Raw genomic sequence first — 18,224 nt, 5'->3', positions numbered from 1 at the left:
AGGCAGTGGGCAACGCTGATTTGGACTTGTTTACTGACACCTCGGACGGTATTGGTTTTGGGGCCTTTTTTGGGGGCCGTTGGTGTGCGGCCAGATGGCCAGAAGCCTGGTTTGAAACAGGTTTAGTGCGGAACATCACGTTGTTGGAAATTTTCCCGATTTTGCTGGCTGTGCAGCCTTGGGGCGACGATTTTCAGAACAAAAGGGTGCGTTTTAATTGTGATAATATGGCGGTTGTGTGCGCCATTAACAGTTTGATGACGGCGTCTTCCCCGGTGATCAGAGTTCTTCGGCAGTTGGTTTTGTCTTGCTTACACCTGAATGCTTATTTCACAGCTTCGCATGTGCCCGGTGTTAATAACTGCATTGCCAATTCTTTGTCTCGTTTCCAGTGGGAGCGTTTTCGGTCGCTGGCGCCGTATGCTGAGGAGACGGGCCTGGAATGCCCGGCGGAACTCTGGAGCGTGGTGTCCGGGCTGCAGAGCCTTTAATCCAAGCGTCCTTGGCTCCGAGTACGTGGTCGGTTTATCAGGCAGTATGGAGCAGTTGGGAGAGTTGGCTGGCGGCTTTTGGTATTGCGAGTGCGGGTTCGGACCAGATGGGGGCATTGTTGTTGTGGTTGAGACATGGGGCGGATCAGGGATGGTCGGCAGCGAAGGTGGATAGGACGATAGTGGCTTTAGCCTTTGGTTTCAGGCTACGGGGTCTTCAGGACGTGACAAAGTCCTTTCTGGTAAAGCAGGCTGCGAGGGGGCTGAGAAGATCATGCAGCCGAGGAGATTGTAGGCGCCCGGTGTCCTTTGAGATATTGGAGCGGTTGGGGGTACGTTTGGGTGATGTATGCATTTCCAGCTTCGAGGTTGCGCTGTTTCGCTTAGCCTTTTCATTGGCCTTTTACAGAGCTTTGAGGATTGGGGAGTTGGTGTCACCCACTACGGTTCGTCAAGGGGGCCTGTGGGCAGGGGACGTTTTTGCTTCCGAGGGGTCACTGCAGTTTTGGATTCGGAAGTCTAAGACGGATCAGATGGGGCGGGGTAAAAAAGTAGTTTTGGGTGCTGTTCCTGGTTCTGTTATGTGTCCTATCCGTTGCTGGCAGGCTTTTGATAGGTTTCACCCGCGTGGTGATGGGCCTTTGTTGCGTCATGAGGATGGGTCCTTCCTGTCTAAATATCAGTTCGTAGCGGTTTCGGCAGTGTTTAAAGGCCATCGGGGTAGATTTGCCTCCCATTCTTTCCGGATCGGGGCTGCCACTGAGGCAGCGCTTAACGGATTGGCTCCTGAGGTGGTGCAAAGGATTGGGCGGTGGGAGTCCGGCCGTTATCGGAGTTATGTGAGGCCTTGAGCAGCTGGGAACGGTTTGATCTTTTGTTTGTTTTGGCGATTGTCTAAGTTGTTTATGTTTTTCAGGTTCATCCTCTCTGTTGGTGTGGATTGTCGGCCACTCATATGTGTACTGGGGCGCGAGACGGGCCGACGTCAGACAGGATGGAAGACAGCTCGGGTTTTCCAGGGACGTAGCCGTCATCAGGTGGTTGGGGTTTCGGGGTTTAGGTTGGAACAGAGTCCTGGAGGAGGTACATAATGGCATTCGACTGGACAGGCCTCCTGATATTTTGGTTCTGCACGTCGGGGGAAACGACTTGGGAATTCGTCCTTGTCGGGAGTTGATCCGGGACATTAAACACGACATTCTCCGGTTATGGGTTTCGTTTCGGGAGACGTCCATAGTGTGGTCGGAGATTGTTCCTCGGACATCTTGGAGGCACGCCAGGTCGGTGGACAAGATAAATAAAGCCCGAATTAAGGTGAATCGGGCCGTGTCGGGTTTTGTTGTGTGCAACGGAGGTATGGCCGTGCGCCATTTTGAGTTGGAGCGTGGTGGTGACCAATTTCTTTTGGGTGACGGGGTTCATCTGAACGCGGTGGGCATTGATTTGTGGGCTCTGGGGTTACAGTCTGGAATTGAGCGGGCCATAGCGGTTAAGGTTGGTGGGGTCTCGGGTACTTGAGGGGGTCAAGTATCCTCGTGGTGGCGGGGGGAGGGGTCCTTGGAGTTGGTGCTAAATTGGCCTGGGGGGTCCGTCGGGATACGGATTCTCCAGTTGGTTTAAGTTTTGGTTGCGGGTCTGGTGATTTGGGGGAATCTTGGTAACGGTGGGCCAGATTCCTAAGTTGGAAGTGGACAATGGTAACCCTTCGGGGTATTTTGGTGCTCTCAAGCCTGTGGGGTAACGCCTGAGAGTAATCTACGGTTGGTCTCTTGTCCACGTGTTTATACTATGGGTGACACCAGACTTTTAGCTTCAAGGACCCTTTCCCAGCTCATTTATGGTTATATGTTTTGTTTGTTATAATAAATGCAGCTGTGGCCAATTATATCCAACTTGAGACTCATGTCGTTATTCGGAGGTTGGGAAGGAAAAGGGGTCGGTGATCCCTTGGGAAGGCACTTAATCATGGTAGTCGAAAATACCAATGTCAAGACAGGCTGGAGCGAGCCGCCCACCCCCTCCCCCGGGCGGCGTACATGGAAGCCACCATGACAGGGGGTTTGGAGCAGGGGGGGGTGTGGGGTTCGTTCCAGGGGGAGGGGTATTTGCTGGTGAGGGGTATGGTGGGAGCGGGTGGGAGGAGCGGTTCATTTCCCGCTCTGTGGAATCGTGAGCAGTCTCGCCCGCCCTCCCTTTTTGTTGTGTTCAAGGGTGTGGTTTGATTTTCTGTTTCGGGTCATAGTGGCTGTAGGCGGGGGGAGGGGTCCTTGGAGTTGGTGCTAAATTGGCCTGGGGGGTCCGTCGGGATACGGATTCTCCAGTTGGTTTAAGTTTTGGTTGCGGGTCTGGTGATTTGGGGGAATCTTGGTAACGGTGGGCCAGATTCCTAAGTTGGAAGTGGACAATGGTAACCCTTCGGGGTATTTTGGTGCTCTCGAGCCTGTGGGGTAACGGCTGAGAGTAATCTACGGTTGGTCTCTTGTCCACTTGTTTATACTATGGGTGACACCAAACTTTTAGCTTCAAGGACCCCTTCCCAGCTCATTTATGGTTATATGTTTTGTTTGTTATAATAAAGGCCGCTGTGGCCAATTATATCCAACTTGAGACTCATGTCGTTTTTCGGAGGTTGGGAAGTCAAAGGGGTCGGTGATCCCTTGGGAAGGCACTTAATCATGGTAGTCGACAATACCAATGTCATGTATATATACACTGCACAGTACCACTCCTCCTGTCCTGTATATATACACTGTACAGTACCATTCCTCCTGTCCTGTATATATACACTGCACAGTACCACTCCTCCTGTCCTGTATATACCCACTGCACAGTACCTCTCCTCCTGTCCTGTATATATACACTGCACAGTACCGCTCCTCCTGTTCTGTATATATACACTGCACAGTACCACTCCTCCTGTCCTGTAGATTCAAGATTCAAGATTCAAAGAAGCTTTATTGGCAGGACCAAATACACATCAGTTTTGCCAAAGCAAGTGTATAAAGGCAATAGGGATAGGGGCTATGGGGATGTTGGGTAGGAGCTGTAGGGAAGGTGGATGGGGGCAGATCCAGGGTAGGGGCTATAGTCCATAGCATAGGGGAGGTGGATGGGGGCAGATCCAGGTTGGGGGCTATAGTCCATGGCATAGGGGAGGTGGATGGGGCAGATCCATTGTGGGGGCTATAGTCCATGGCATAGGGGAGGTGGATGGAGGCAGATCCAGGGTGGGGGCTATAGTCCATGGCATAGGGGAGGTGGATGGGGCAGATCCATTGTGGGGGCTATAGTCCATGGCATCATAGTTCTCCTGCTCGCAGTCTATGGCATTCGCTCACATACGGTGCTGCTATCTCCACAGCTCTCTCTTCTTCTCCCAGCAGGATATATGTTTTATCTTCCTCCTTCATGGTGATGAAGTCCGGGAAGAGATGTGAGAGTCTCCTGAAGTGAGTGTCCCTCACTGCTGAGTATTTGGAGCAGTGTAGCAGGCAGTGGGTTTCGTCCTCTATGGCCTCCTGATCACAGTGTTGGCACAGTCTTTCCTTCCTGGGCTTGTAGCTCTGCCTGTGTCGGCCACATTCGATGGCCAGACTGCGGGCACTGAGTCTATATCGGCTCAGGATCTTGCGGTCTCTGGGGTCCGAGAGTTTCTCCAGATATGGGGCCAGTCTGTAGTCTCTCTGTAGGTTCCGGTACATGATCAGTTTCGGTGAGCTGATGATATCATTCTTCCAGTCACTGACATACCTCTCCTGGCCTTCATCTGCCATCTTCCTAATTCCGGCTTTTGTCTGGTTGTTGTGATTGGTGTTCTGGTCCGGTTGGGTTTGGCTGGCTGTTCCGAGGGTTCTGGTTTTTCTGTTTCACCTACATGTATCAGGGCTTTATGGTGATGGGAGCTTGGATTGCTCCTATGCAGGTGAGTCCGGAATGACAGCGCCCTCTTTCTAACTGTAAGGTGTAGAGGGAATCTGCCCAGCTCGGCACGACAAGCACTGTTGGAGGTGCTCCGATGGACCTGGAGAAGGTGCTTGCAGAATTCTAGGTGGAATATTTCTGTTGGACTGGAATCCCACCTTGACCAGTCTGGGTAGGTGTGAGGACCCCAGACTTTGCTGCCATACAGGAGGATTGGGGCGATGATGGAGTCGAAGATTTTTAGCCAGACCCTCACTGGTGGCTTCAAATGGTAGAGTTTCCTTCGGATGGCATAGAAGGTTTTGCAGGCCTTGTCTTTCAGGGTCTCTATGGCTTGTTTGAAGCTCCCTGACCGGTGAATCTCTAGGCCCAGGTAGGCATATTTGTCCGTTCCTGTGAGATCGCAGTTGTTGAGGACAAATGATGGGTGTTGGTCTGATCTTCTCTTTCTCCTCTGGAACACCATGGTGTTGGTTTTCTTTAGGTTGACCGGTAGAGCCCAGGTGGAGCTGAATTTCTCTAGGATTTTCAGGTTGTCCTGGAGGCCTTTCTCGGTTGGTGACAGCAGCAGCAGGTCATCTGCATACAGCAGGAATTTCACCTGAGCGTCGTGGAGGGTGAGACCTGGTGCTGAGGAGGATTCCAGGGCGGTAGCCAGCTCGTTGATGTAGATGTTGAAGAGCATTGGACTTAGGCTGCAGCCTTGTCTGACTCCGCGGCTCTGCTCGAAATAAGCCGTTCTTTTGCCGTTCACACTCACGCTGCAGCGGTTCTCGGTGTAGGAGCTTTTGATGACATCGTAGGTCTTTCCTCCTATTCCACTCTCCAGCAGTTTCAGGAATAAGCCCGGGTGCCACACTGAATCAAAGGCCTTTTTAAAGTCCACAAAGCAGGCTTATATCTTCCCATTCTTTGTATTGTAGACGTGTCTCTGAATGAGGCTGTGCAGAGTGTAGATGTGGTCAGTGGTGCGGTGGTTCGGCATGAACCCTGCTTGGCTCTTGCTGAGGACGTTGTGCTCGGTGAGGAAGGTGATGATCCTCTTGTTCAGGATACTGTTGAACAGTTTTCCCAGGTTGCTGCTGACACATATGCCTCTGTAGTTGGCTGGGTCATACCTGTCCCCACTCTTGTGGATGGGTGTGATGAGGCCTTGGTTCCAGGTACGAGGGTCCTGAATATATATACACTGCACAATACCTCTCCTCCTGTCCTGTATATACCCACTGCACAGTAGCTCTCCTCCTGTCCTGTATATATACACTGCACAGTACCACTCCTCCTGTCCTGTATATATACACTGCACAGTACCGCTCCTCCTGTCCTGTATATATACAATGCACAATACCACTCCTCCTGTCCTGTATATATACACTGCACAGTACCACTCCTCCTGTCCTGTATATATACACTGCACAGTACCACTCCTCCTGTCCTGTTTTGTTCTCGGAGAGGCGACATTGGACTTTGGGAAGGTCAATACTGGTTTATTATTTCAGTATGCCTATGGGAAAATTTTAAAAATATTGAAAAATTCATTTGAATGGATTATCCTAATTAATCCTCTATTCCAAAAACTTTCCAATCGCTGGGGTTCAACCTCTGGGACCCTCATGATCCTGAGAACTGGAGCTCTAAAGAGCATCATGTAAATGGACCTGTGGTCGAGCATGCGCACTGTGGAGCCATTCACATGTGGCTCTTCAAATAATGACTTTAAGAGGATTGTTGAGGGGCATGACAAAGTATATAAAAAATCACTGATCAGAGAGAGGATGTTTGAGCATGTGGGCTGGTGGGGTTTGTGTGGCAGGGCGGCTTTTTTGTCCCAGTCTTGCCCTGGTATACCAATAGGAGGCAATTTATGCAGCACCCAGCTGCAGTTCCTATACATTTAATGGAGATGATCCTGTAATTGTCCGGAACTGAGCAGTTCTAGATGAAAAAAATACTAAGAGATTTTTAAATTTGCAAATGTTGTTTTATATTTTTAAAGCATTAAATTAATTGTCTAGTTTTTTAAAGGGAACCTGTTATCCCAAAAATCGAAAATCAGCTAAGCGCACCAGCATCAGGGGCTTATCTACAGCATTCTGTCCTCCTGTAGATAAGCCCCCGATGTATCCTGAAAGAGGAGAAAAACAGGTTATATTATACTCACCCAGGTGCGGACCCGCTGTGGTCCGGTCCGATGTGTGTCGCGATCCGGTCCGGGGCCTCCCATCTTCTTATGATGACGTCCTCTTCTTGTCTTCACTCTGCGGCTCCGGCGCAGGCGTACTTTGTCTCTCTGTTGTGGGCAGAGCAAAGTACTGCAGTGCGCAGGCACTGGGCCTCTCTGACCTTTTCCGGCGCCTGCGCACTGCAGTACTTTGCTCTACCCTGAACAGGACAAATCGGTACGCCTGCACAGGAGCTGCAGCATGAAGACAAGAAGAGGACGTCTTCATAAGAAGATGGGAAGCACCGGACCGGACCGCGGCGCCCATTGGACCAGACAGCAGCGGGACCGCCTCTGGGTGAGTATAATCTAACCTCTTTTTCTCATCCTTCAGGTTACATCAGGGGCTTATCTACAGCATTACAGAATGCCATAGATAAGCCCCTGATGCCGGTGGGCTTAGCTCATCTTTGATTTTTGGGGGTGACAGGTTCCCTTTAACAAAATTGCCTGCAAGGAACAAATGGTATTTAATAATCCTCGAATAGTCTCTACTTGCTTCCTGCTGTGATGATGACCTGACTGCCGGGGACGGTAGTTGGCTGCAGTGGTCATGTGTGAATGAATAATACACAGGAAGTAGCCAGAGCGAAGACCACCACCAGCACGGCAGAGCTGAAGCCAAGAGTGTGTCAGATAGGAGACTACGGGTTACTTCTTTATTTTATCATTTTTTTTCCTTGTGGCCCACTTTTTAAAAAAAAATATCAGAAATTTTTTTTTAGGAAACAGATATTATTGCTTTAGATTTTCTGTCAGCATTGAAGAGAACAGAATTCGACATGTAGACTAGCTGAGGCAAAAATGCTTCAAATTGAGGCTTTAAATGATAAACTGTAAAATCAATTTAATATACAGTATATTCCTATTATCTTATTTTTATCCAGATGTCAAAGAAATACGGACCAATATTCACCGTCTATCTAGGAGCCCAAAGGCTGGTTGTACTGTGTGGTTATGACATGGTGAAAGATGCGCTCGTAAACCACGCCGAGGAATTTTCTGGCAGGCCGTATACGGCGATGGGTTCTAAAGTATCAGATAAGCATGGTAAGTAATAAATAAGATAGACATGGTATCTGATTGGAATTCTTACTGTTACATAAGTGATTAAAATGACTTGGGTCTATAAAGTTCAACCTTTCTCCACCAGTTCTACATTCTTTTTAGCTATTTTTTATTACCTATTGGATGTGAGAACATCATCCACCTCTCCTATAATTGCTTTTATAGTATTGGCCATTACTACCTCTTGTGGTCGGCATTCCACATTCTGACTGCTCTAGCTGTAAAGAGCCCTTCCTATTTTAGCTACCAGAAGTCTTTCCTTCACATAAAATGAAAGTTTTTTGCTATTGTCATGATCCAGACTGGGTTTTGAGTCCTGTCTTCCCATTTTTCCAGTCTGGTCATGTCAGAGGTTGACTTTCTTGGCCTCGGTCTGGTCTAGGGTTTGCTGTTTGTCTCTGCTGTGTCCTGCTGGCCATGTCGGTTGTAGTTTCTGCCTACGGCGTGTGCAGCTGACTCCGTTTGCCCTGATTTTTCCTCCTGCTTGCTTTGTGAACCCGTGTCTGTTTATCCCATCTTCCCTTTCCAACTCTGTGTTCCCCTTTCGTATATTGACTCACTGGTTTTCACTTGGCTTGGACCCTGACCTGTTGTTGTCTCTTTTGTCTTTGGCTTATCTGCTCCTGACTGGTACTCACCCACTTGGCTTGTTATTGACTCTGTGTTTGGTTATTCCTTGTGTACTGCGCTACAGTCTTATATCGACTCGGCTTGTTTTGACTATTCTGCTGCGACCTGGTGGTGGTCTCGCCGCTGCATTGCCAGTCTGGTCTTGCTGTGTGCAGGCCTCCTTCCACTCTCTTGCCACCTAGTGGAGCTTGCTAGCAATAAGTCATGTGCCATCCTTAGTACTGACCACACACGTGCTATACATACTGTATATATAAGGACTCCTCTTAAGCATCTTTTTTTCTAAGCTATTTAATTTCAAATATCCTATTACAACATTTCACAGGGGGGTTTGTGGGACTTGGATATTGATTACCGATCACTGAGAGTCCAACTCCTGGCACCACAACCGATCAGCTGTTTATAGATCCAAAGCAGGAAGCTAAGAATCTGACTTACATTACCTGAGAACGGCTATTCATTTGTGTACAGAACTCTGCTTTTCCAATTCTACACACCATTTTACATTCAGCTGATATGGACACTGCAAGTTGGGGGTTCCGGGTGTCAGACCCTCATCTATCTTAAATGGATGACCAATCGTAAGTCTTCTCATACATTCCTCAACATTGAAATTGCAACACCTAAAAGAAAAATGTTTGTGGAATTTTGGAAATCGCAGGATCAATAGACATAGTAATGATCTGCAAATGATGGAATAATGGAATCAAAATTTTTAAAAATTGTCGTGCCCCTACATTGCTGCCGACCTAACAAGGGCGGTACCCTAGTGTGGAACTGTAAGTAAATTATCCATAGGGCACGACACGGAGTGGTAATAATCAAATATACTCCCCATTGTTCTTTTGTTCTTATTTTCCCCTTGTTTTGACTCTAAGGGGAAAATGGATCCTCTACTTTTATAAGGAGTCATATCTTCATAACTGGAATGGAGGAAGCTCTGCTTTGGCGAGACAACACCAGTTTTTTTTATATTGAGCATGGTTGGTTTTGAGCACTGGCACTTTAGTTATTGTTTAATATATATGCATTGAGGCTATCAGCCGGTTTTTAGGATATTATTAAAGGTTTTTTTTTAGAAATTTTTCCTACCCTGCTGTTTTTGTTGGTCTATTTTGGAAAGGTGCTGAAGGTCAGAATACATTCTGATGCGCAGATTGCTATATTGAATGTATAGATAGGGAATGTCTTAATAAAATAGTCAAAAATGCATATGTATAAAGCTTCTGAGCCACAATTTGCTCTATACAAGACTCCTCAAGGCTGGAATACTGTCTTGGGTTTATCCCATGGCATCCATTTTTAGCAATTATTATAACAGCAGTGACCTGTCCTCAATCCATGCAGGTATCCTCTTCTCCACTGGAGAGAACTGGAAAGTGATGAGAAGATTCACGCTGTCCACATTACGAGACTATGGCATGGGGAGAAAGGACATAGAAATCAAGATCATCGAAGAGTGTGACTGCTTATTACAGACAGTCAGATCTTATGGAGGTAATTCATTTCATATAATATCTTCATGTGTCTGCATAGAAGCCAGATAGACAAAACAGAAGGGTGATTTTTCTTTCTTTTATCAGGAGTGTTTGCAAAGTTGCTTAATTTTAATTTTAAATAGATAGGAGTAATAAAAACCTTAGTTGGAGCGATTCCACATACCGGTAATGACATACAAAGTGGCAAATAAATGAGTTTAATTTTGTGTTGTTTTTGACCCAACAAACTTTATTTTCATTCTTTGAACTAAAAACTTCCCCACATTGTATTTTCAGGGAAACCATTCAATAACCAAACCATCATAAATGCTGCAATGGCCAACATAATCGTGTGCATCTTGCGGGGTCATAGATTTGAATATGATGATCCTACAATCCTAAAACTCATGAATCTAGTGAATGACACTGTCAAGATCATGGAAAGTAAGATGGTTCGGGTATGTATACTTTTATAACTATGCCAGAAGAAATGGGTTATTGGCAGCGGTTTAACTAGAGTCGTATGGGCCCTGGTGCAAAATTTGGACATAGGACCCCACCAGTATGTTGGTCAGATGTACGAGCCACTGTAATAATGTCCTACGTCCTGACTCCTATCTTGTAATAATTTGTCCCATCATGTAATAATGTCCCCTGAACTGACGCTCTTCTTCAACACATTGACAATTAAAAATTAACCATTCTTCTTGCCTGTCCTCACTCATGACTACAAGTAGCATGCTTTTCCTGCTCCATTTTTGGAGTAGTCGGGATGGGCGCTGCATGGTAGTGATATCACCCACAACAAGTATGCCGACATCAGCGGCCAGCCTTTAATTGACTAGTGGCTTGTATAGCTATTGTAGCTGCCTGCCAGTCCCCCATCAATTTGGGTGCGTTCCCTGCAACAGCTATTCTTACACCCTTGGATATCAGTTAATAAAAAAGCAGAAGGAGCAAACTAAAACATCTAAGCCCAGATTCATAATTTGCAATCATCATTCCCCCCTAAAAATATATATATATTAGATATATATTTTGAGGGTAGACATGGATAGGGAAATACATCAACTTTGTGATAAACCAGTGGAAACACTCACCCCTGTTTTAAAATCACATGTTCAGTATTTGCTCAGTATTTCACCTCCACCGAGATGTATAAAATAAATCTTCAATGCTAAAAAGAAAGTCCCCAAAATTCCCATTGGAAGCCAAATCAAAGTTATATTTATGAACCTTAAAGGGGTTTTCAACTACTAGGACAACTCGTTCGTGATCAAAATGTTTGGCCCTGATAAAATAATAAAGCTCATACTCACCTCCCGTGCCGATGCTTTTCCCGCGGTGTCGGTACTCGCTCTACCCGGGGCTCTCGTGTAGAGATGTGACTTGTGACTTAGCTGAAGCCCGGACTTCCTCATCATGTATGATTTGTCCAAAGGCGGGGACAGTGACGAGCACTGATTGAGAGCCGATGTCACAACAACAGCATGGGAGCCCTGGGAGAACTAAGGCTGCGACCGCGGGAACAACATCGGCACGGAAGGTGAGTGTAAAGGTACCTTCACACTGAATGATATCGCTAGCGATCCGTGACGTTGCAGCATCCTGGCTAGCGATATCGTTGAGTTTGACAGGCAGCAGCGATCAGGATCCCGCTGTGACATCGTTGGTCGGAGCAGAAAGTCCAGAACTTTATTTCGTCGCTGGACTCGTGCAGACATCGCTGAATCGGCGTGTGTGACGCCGATTCAGCGATGTCTTCACTGGTAACCAGGGTAAACATCGGGTTACTATGTGCAGGGCCGCGCTTAGTAACCCGATGTTTACCCTGGTTACCAGCATAAATGTAAAAAAACAAACACTACATACTTACATTCCGGTGTCTGTCCCCCGGCGCTGTGCTTCTCTGCACTGTGTAAGCGCCGGCCGGAAAGCAGAGCACAGCGGTGACGTCACCGCTGTGCTTTCCGGCTGGCGCTCACAGTCAGTGCAGAGAAGCAGAGCGCCGGGGACAGACACCGGAATGTAAGTATGTAGTGTTTTTTTTTTTTTACGTTTACGCTGGTAACCAGGGTAAACATCACGTTACTAAGCGCAGCCCTGCGCTTAGTAACCCGATGTTTACCCTGGTTACCCGGGGACCGGCATCGTTGGTCGCTGGAGAGCTGTCTGTGTGACAGCTCTCCAGCGACCACACAGCGACGCTGCAGCGATCGGGATCCTAGAGGTTTTTGCATTTCCAAGACCATAAACAGCTCAGCCAAAAGGTTTTTATTTTTTTTAAGTGTTAAAAAGTTTTGAATTTGATTCTGATAAGAAATTAAATTTGCTGAAACTGAAAAATTCAAACAGTTTGATTTAATACACATATATCTAAAAAATTCTTCCTGACATTTTTCACAAAGCAAAAGATTAAAAGAGCAAGAGAAGGCTCATATGACTGCGGATGTGGCCCTTCAAGTTTCCTTTTGATGCTTGAAGCTGACAAATAACACAGTATAGCAGAGCCAATAGGGTCTGGATAAAAGCAGCATCAGAAAATACGGTGAGCTGTGAATGACATCTTTTCTTGACTGTAGTTAAAAGGAACTAAGCCATAAAGCACTGATTAAACATTACAGGTAGTGTGTGACAGCACAGCATTGATAAACTGCTACCATCCATTTACCCACTGCTATATACAGTATGTTGAGTTAACTTTGACAGTTCTAAGGGTATTTGCACATGGCTTCATTTAGGTGCCAGGAAAAAAAAGTTTTCCCAGATGAAGTCACATCAGAAAAAGGCAGGTGGCTGTTTTGCTCAGGCAGCATAGCCAGTGGCTTGCCAACGTTTTTGCATCTCCTCTGCCCCCAATGTGTTTGTCTCAAAACTGTTGTCACAGTGGCAGTGGGTGATGTACTCATCTCTTGCTCCCCGGCCCATTACATGAAAGTCAGGGTCCTGGCTGGGTATGTGGGCTTGTGCTGTGAGGGCGTTACACTGGTGTAGGTCACAGGATGTCACTGGTTTTTCAGGACCAGATGTTTCACTGCTCAAGGAGGGAGACCACCAGTTCTTCCAAAACTTAGTTTCACTGAACAAAAGTCTGATGACAACTATATACATGAGGTAGCGGCACATTTCTTCTCATATGTTTCAATATCACTGAACATCTCTATACATATTCTCTTCACTTCTTTTACTTCTCTGGTTCCAGATTTCACTATTCTTACTTGTTCTGCACATACCAGTCTGGTACCACATTTTAAAGAGATAATGCCAATATGGCTGAAACTTGCTTGTAAGTTGTTGACACCTAAGGAACTCTTAGCCGAGGCAATCACTTCATTCCATGTTCTGGTCCGTCTAGTACAAAGACCTGTCTCACTCAGTGTCCTCATCCTCTGGTCAGTTTCCTGACTCGTCTCACCTTGATTACGCTGTAACTCAGTCAACTTTTTCATTCTCTTCAGGTTTTCGTATTTTTGCTATCTTATGCTTTGATCTCCTCTCTCAGCTAAAGTACACCCACAAACTACAGAACACACTAGACCTTAGATCCTTTTCTGTCACTCGTTGGGCCTTAACTTCATTTTTAAGAGAAAACTGTATCTTTCCCCTGCATTAGCCTCTTCCACTATGAGCTAGTCCAACATTTAACTCTATCTTACCCTTCTCACTATATGTTGCTGGGCAGAACTCAGCTTACTAACAGTACAATGCACAACACTACAATGCTTCAGAGCACAACTCACATTACACCTCACCCTCACAATAGGACATGACAGTATACACATTACACTTTACATTGTACACAGCACTGATACCTTCAAGGGGAAGAGGGCAAGATCATATAAGCTCTGTAGCATGGTAAAATATTCAGAAACTTTCTTACGCTACAGAATTCATATAAGTTAATGCCGCCAGGGGGCACAGCTTTGGTGATGGCACCGCTAGTCACCCAAGCTCCACCCCCTGCATTTTATTAATTCCCCAGTCGTTTACAGCCTGGAACGGTCGCATTAGCAGCGCCCCCGGTTGTAAATGTAAATGCCCCCAGATATGGATTACTGCGTGGGACTCACTGTCCACCGGACAGGTATAGTATGTTGTTGCTTTTTTATAGACGATCGAGGGCTTCGCTTGGACTGAGCGTGCAATAAAGATATTAAAAACCTGTGTGTTTCTTTATTTCATTAAAATGCTTTTTTCTTAGTGTATGTTTCATTAACTCTTTCACAACTGTTGGATTAGTAATGGATAGGTGTCTTATTGACACCTCTCCATTACTAAGCCGGCTTAATGTCACCTTATAATAATAATAATAATAATTTTATTTATATAGCGCCAACATATTCCGCATCGCTTTACAAATTATAGAGGGGACTTGTACAGACAATAGACATTACAGCATAACAGAAATCACAGTTCAAAACAGATACCAGGAGGAGTGAGGGCCCTGCTCGCAAGCTTACAAACTATGGGGAAAAGGGGAGACACGAGAGGTGGATGGTAACAATTGCTTTAGTTATTCGGACCAGCCATAGTGTAAGGCTCAGGTGTTCATGTAAAGCTGCATGAACCAGTTACCTGCCTAAGTATGTAGTAGTACAGACACAGAGGGCTAATACTGCATAAAGTGTATGAGAACATGATGCGAGGAACCTTTTTTTTTTTTTTTTTTATTATAAATAGGCCACACAGGGATCGTTAGGTTAATGCATTGAGGCGGTAGGCCAGTCTGAACAAATGAGTTTTTAGGGCACGCTTAAAACTGTGGGGATTGGGGATTAATCGTATTAACCTAGGTAGTGCATTCCAAAGAATCGGCACAGCACGTGTAAAGTCTTGGAGACGGGAGTGGGAGGTTCTGATTATTGAGGATGCTAACCTGAGGTCATTAGCGGAGCGGAGGGCACGGGTAGGGTGGTAGACTGATACCAGGGAGGAGATGTAGGGTGGTGCTGAGCCATGGAGTGCTTTGTGGATGAGGGTAGTAGTTTTGTACTGGATTCTGGAGTGGATGGGTAGCCAGTGTAATGACTGGCACAGGGTAGAGGCATCGGTGTAACGGTTGGTGAGGAATATGATCCTGGCTGCAGCATTCAGGACAGATTGGAGCGGGGAGAGTTTTGCAAGAGGGAGACCGATTAGTAGAGAGTTACAATAGTCCAGACGAGAATGAATAAGTGAAACAGTCAGAGTTTTTGCAGAGTCGAAAGTAAGAAAAGGGCGAATTCTAGAAATGTTTTTGAGATGCAGGTAAGAAGAGCGAGCCAGTGATCGGATGTAGGGGGTGAATGAAAGGTCAGAATCAAGGATGACCCCAAGGCAACGGGCATGTTGCTTTGGAGTAATGGTGGAACCGCACACGGAGATGGCAATGTCAGGCAAAGGTAGGTTAGTAGAGGGAGAGAACACGAGGAGTTCAGTTTTTGACAGGTTTAGTTTCAGATAGAGGGAGGACATGATGTTAGAGACAGCGGTAAGACAATCACTGGTGTTTTCTAAAAAGGTCGGTGTGATATCGGGAGCAGAAGTGTATAATTGGGTGTCGTCAGCATAGAGATGGTACTGGAAACCAAATCTACTGATTGTTCTACAATAGCAAGGTGACATTAACCCCTTATTACCCCATATGCCAATGCCACAGGGCAGTGGGAAGAACCAGGCAAAGCTCCAGAATTGGCACATCTAATAGATGCACATTTTCTGGGTAGCTGCGGGCTGCTGTTTTAAGGCTGGGGGCCCATATCAAAGGGCCCTTACCAGCCTGAGAACAGCAGCCCACACCTGTGATTTTTGCAGGGTTGGTTGGAAAATATAGGGGGACCCTATGTCTGTTTTTCTTTCATCCTTTCTCCCTTGCTCATGCTACTTTCGGCCAAGCAGGGGAGAAGGGATGACAGCCGGCTTCAGCACCATACACAATGGAACAGCACTTACTGTAGAGCTGCTTCCCGGCACTATCCATATGGTCCTGATGCGGCACACGGGCGGCACACAGCTGGCGCACGTGTTTCACATGGATGTACCACGTGAGCACACGGACACACAGACACCGATATCTCCGGTACCGATATTTCTGGTACTGGAAATATCTGGACTTGTGAAACCGGCCTAAGATTGTGTTTGCCTTTAAGTGCTCAAAAAGTTTTTAATAAATTCCTAGGAGACCTTCGAATGTTGCACATTTATTATCAAGACAATCAGAGGCTTTTTATTTCTTGAGAGTTAAGATTAATCAAATTTTGTTAATGTTAATGAAGCAGTCAAATTTTAATTAATAAAATGCTATTTTTTAGTAATAATTAAATATTTTAAAGTTAGTAAAAAAAAAAAAATGTAAAAAAGAAAAAAAAGTATCCCATCTTGCCCAAACACACTGCACAAAAAATCTTTGTACAATTCCAAAAACTGCTTGCATTTATCTTCCTACTCCTACTGATTTCAGGGGACATCTCCCCCAACCCTGATCCACCATCCCCCAACCTCAACCCCTACCCCACCTCACATCAAAACCTTACTAATCTTACTAATATTAGTTGCACTCCTTCATCTCCTTCTTTTAATTGTGCTCTTTAGAATCTTTGGTCTGAATGTAACAAGCTTCCTTTCCTATGCAATTACTTTCTGAAAAACTCTCTTAATCTGTTGGCCCTCACAGAAACCTGGATTCAGGATTCTTACACTGTCTCTCCTGCTGCCATTTCCCATGGTGGCTTACAATTCTCACATTCCCACAAACAGACATGGCGGTGGAGTCACCATACTCCTGTACCCACAATGTACTTTCCAGGTCATCCCCCCAGATCCATCACTCTCATTACAATCTTTTGAGGTCAACACCATTATGCGTCCCCTCTCCCTCAGAGTAGCGATCATATACCGGCACCCAGGCTCATCAACCCACTTTGTGAACCATTTCTCTGCCTGGCTGCCGCACATCACGTCCTCAAAACTACCAACCCTTATCCTGAGAGATTTCAACATCCCCATTAACAGCCCCACTTCCACATCTGCATCCCAGCTTCTATCACTAAGTAACCACTTCTCTAGGCCTCTCACACCTCTCAACCTCTGAAACGCACAAAGACGGTAACACCCTTGACCAGGTCGTTGTCCGGCTCTGTTCAATCTCCTACCTAGACAACTCGCCGCTTCCCCTCATTGACCACAACATTCTCTCCTTCACGCTCACAATTCCTCACCCACCCTAGTACACTCCTACCTACCACACATTCAGAAATCTATATACTATTAACCCTCATACACTTTCAGACTCCCCACACTCATCATTGTCCCCAATCTTTTATTTTTTCTGTTCTGATCTGGCTGTACATCACTACAATTACACTCTTAGAAGCACCCTGGACCAAGTAGCTCTCCTCAACCTCAGAACCTCCAAACACAGAGTAAAACAGCCCTGGCTCACATCGCAAACCCGATTTCTCCAGTGATGATCTAGATGTGCTGAACACTTTTGAAGGAAAACTTGCACACTAGAAGACTTCATACACTTCAATTTTATGTTAAGAACCTTTAATTCTGCCCTTCACCTCACCAAACAGACCTAATTCAACACTCTGATCTCCTCACTATCCAACAACTCCAAGAAACTTTTGACACCTTTCACTCCCTCTTCAGGCCAATTGCACCAACCCCTAACACAGACATTTGAGCTGATGACCTGGCCTCCCACTTTATAGACAAAATAGATAATATCCATCAGAAAATCCGCTCCCAGCCAGCAAGTGCAGTGACTCCCATCCCACTCTGCATTTCCCCTGGCTCACTCTCCACATTCGATCCCATAACAGAAGAAGAAGTCTCCAAGCTCCTCTCATCTTCTTGTCCGACTACATGCACTACCGACCCCATTCCCTCTCATCTCCTCCAGTCTCTTTCCTGTCGTCACAACCCACCTAACTACAATCTTTAACCCCTTCATGACCCAGCCTATTTTGACCTTAAAGACCTGGCCGTTTTTTGCAATTCTGACCTGTGTCCCTTTATGAGGTAATAACTCAGGAACGCTTCAATGGATCCTAGCGGTTCTGAGATTGTTTTTTCGTGACATATTGGGCTTCATGTTAGTGGTGAATTTAGGTCAATAAACTCTGCGTTTATTTGTGATAAAAACGGAAATTTGGCGAAAATTTTGAAAATTTCGCAATTTTCACATTTTGAATTTTTATTCTATTAAACCAGAGAGATATGTGACACAAAATAGTTAATAAATAACATTTCCCATATGTTTACTTTACATCAGCACAATTTTGGAAACAAAATTTTTTTTTGTTAGGAAGTTATAAGGGTTAAAATTTGACCAGCGATTTGTCATTTTTACAACGAAATTTACAAAACCATTTTTTTTAGGGACCACCTCACATTTGAAGTCAGTTTGAGGGGTCTATATGGCTGAAAATA

General features: G+C 45.7%; 1 protein-coding gene across 1 annotated transcript in view; it reads left to right on the top strand.

Moving 5' to 3' along the window:
• LOC138638737 (cytochrome P450 2C23-like) overlaps nt 1–18,224 on the top strand; it is a 341,556-nt gene that overhangs the window by 192,693 nt on the left and 130,639 nt on the right. The window contains exons 3-5 of the mRNA XM_069728283.1: nt 7,521–7,683; nt 9,679–9,828; nt 10,107–10,267. Coding sequence (XP_069584384.1) covers nt 7,521–7,683; nt 9,679–9,828; nt 10,107–10,267 — 474 coding nt within the window. The remainder of the gene's footprint in view (nt 1–7,520; nt 7,684–9,678; nt 9,829–10,106; nt 10,268–18,224) is intronic.

The sequence above is a fragment of the Ranitomeya imitator genome, chromosome 5 (genome assembly GCF_032444005.1).
Source record: "Ranitomeya imitator isolate aRanImi1 chromosome 5, aRanImi1.pri, whole genome shotgun sequence".
NCBI classification, from domain to species: domain Eukaryota; kingdom Metazoa; phylum Chordata; class Amphibia; order Anura; family Dendrobatidae; genus Ranitomeya; species Ranitomeya imitator.
Note: the sequence above shows the minus strand (reverse complement) of the source record. Positions and strands in the feature narration are given on the sequence as shown.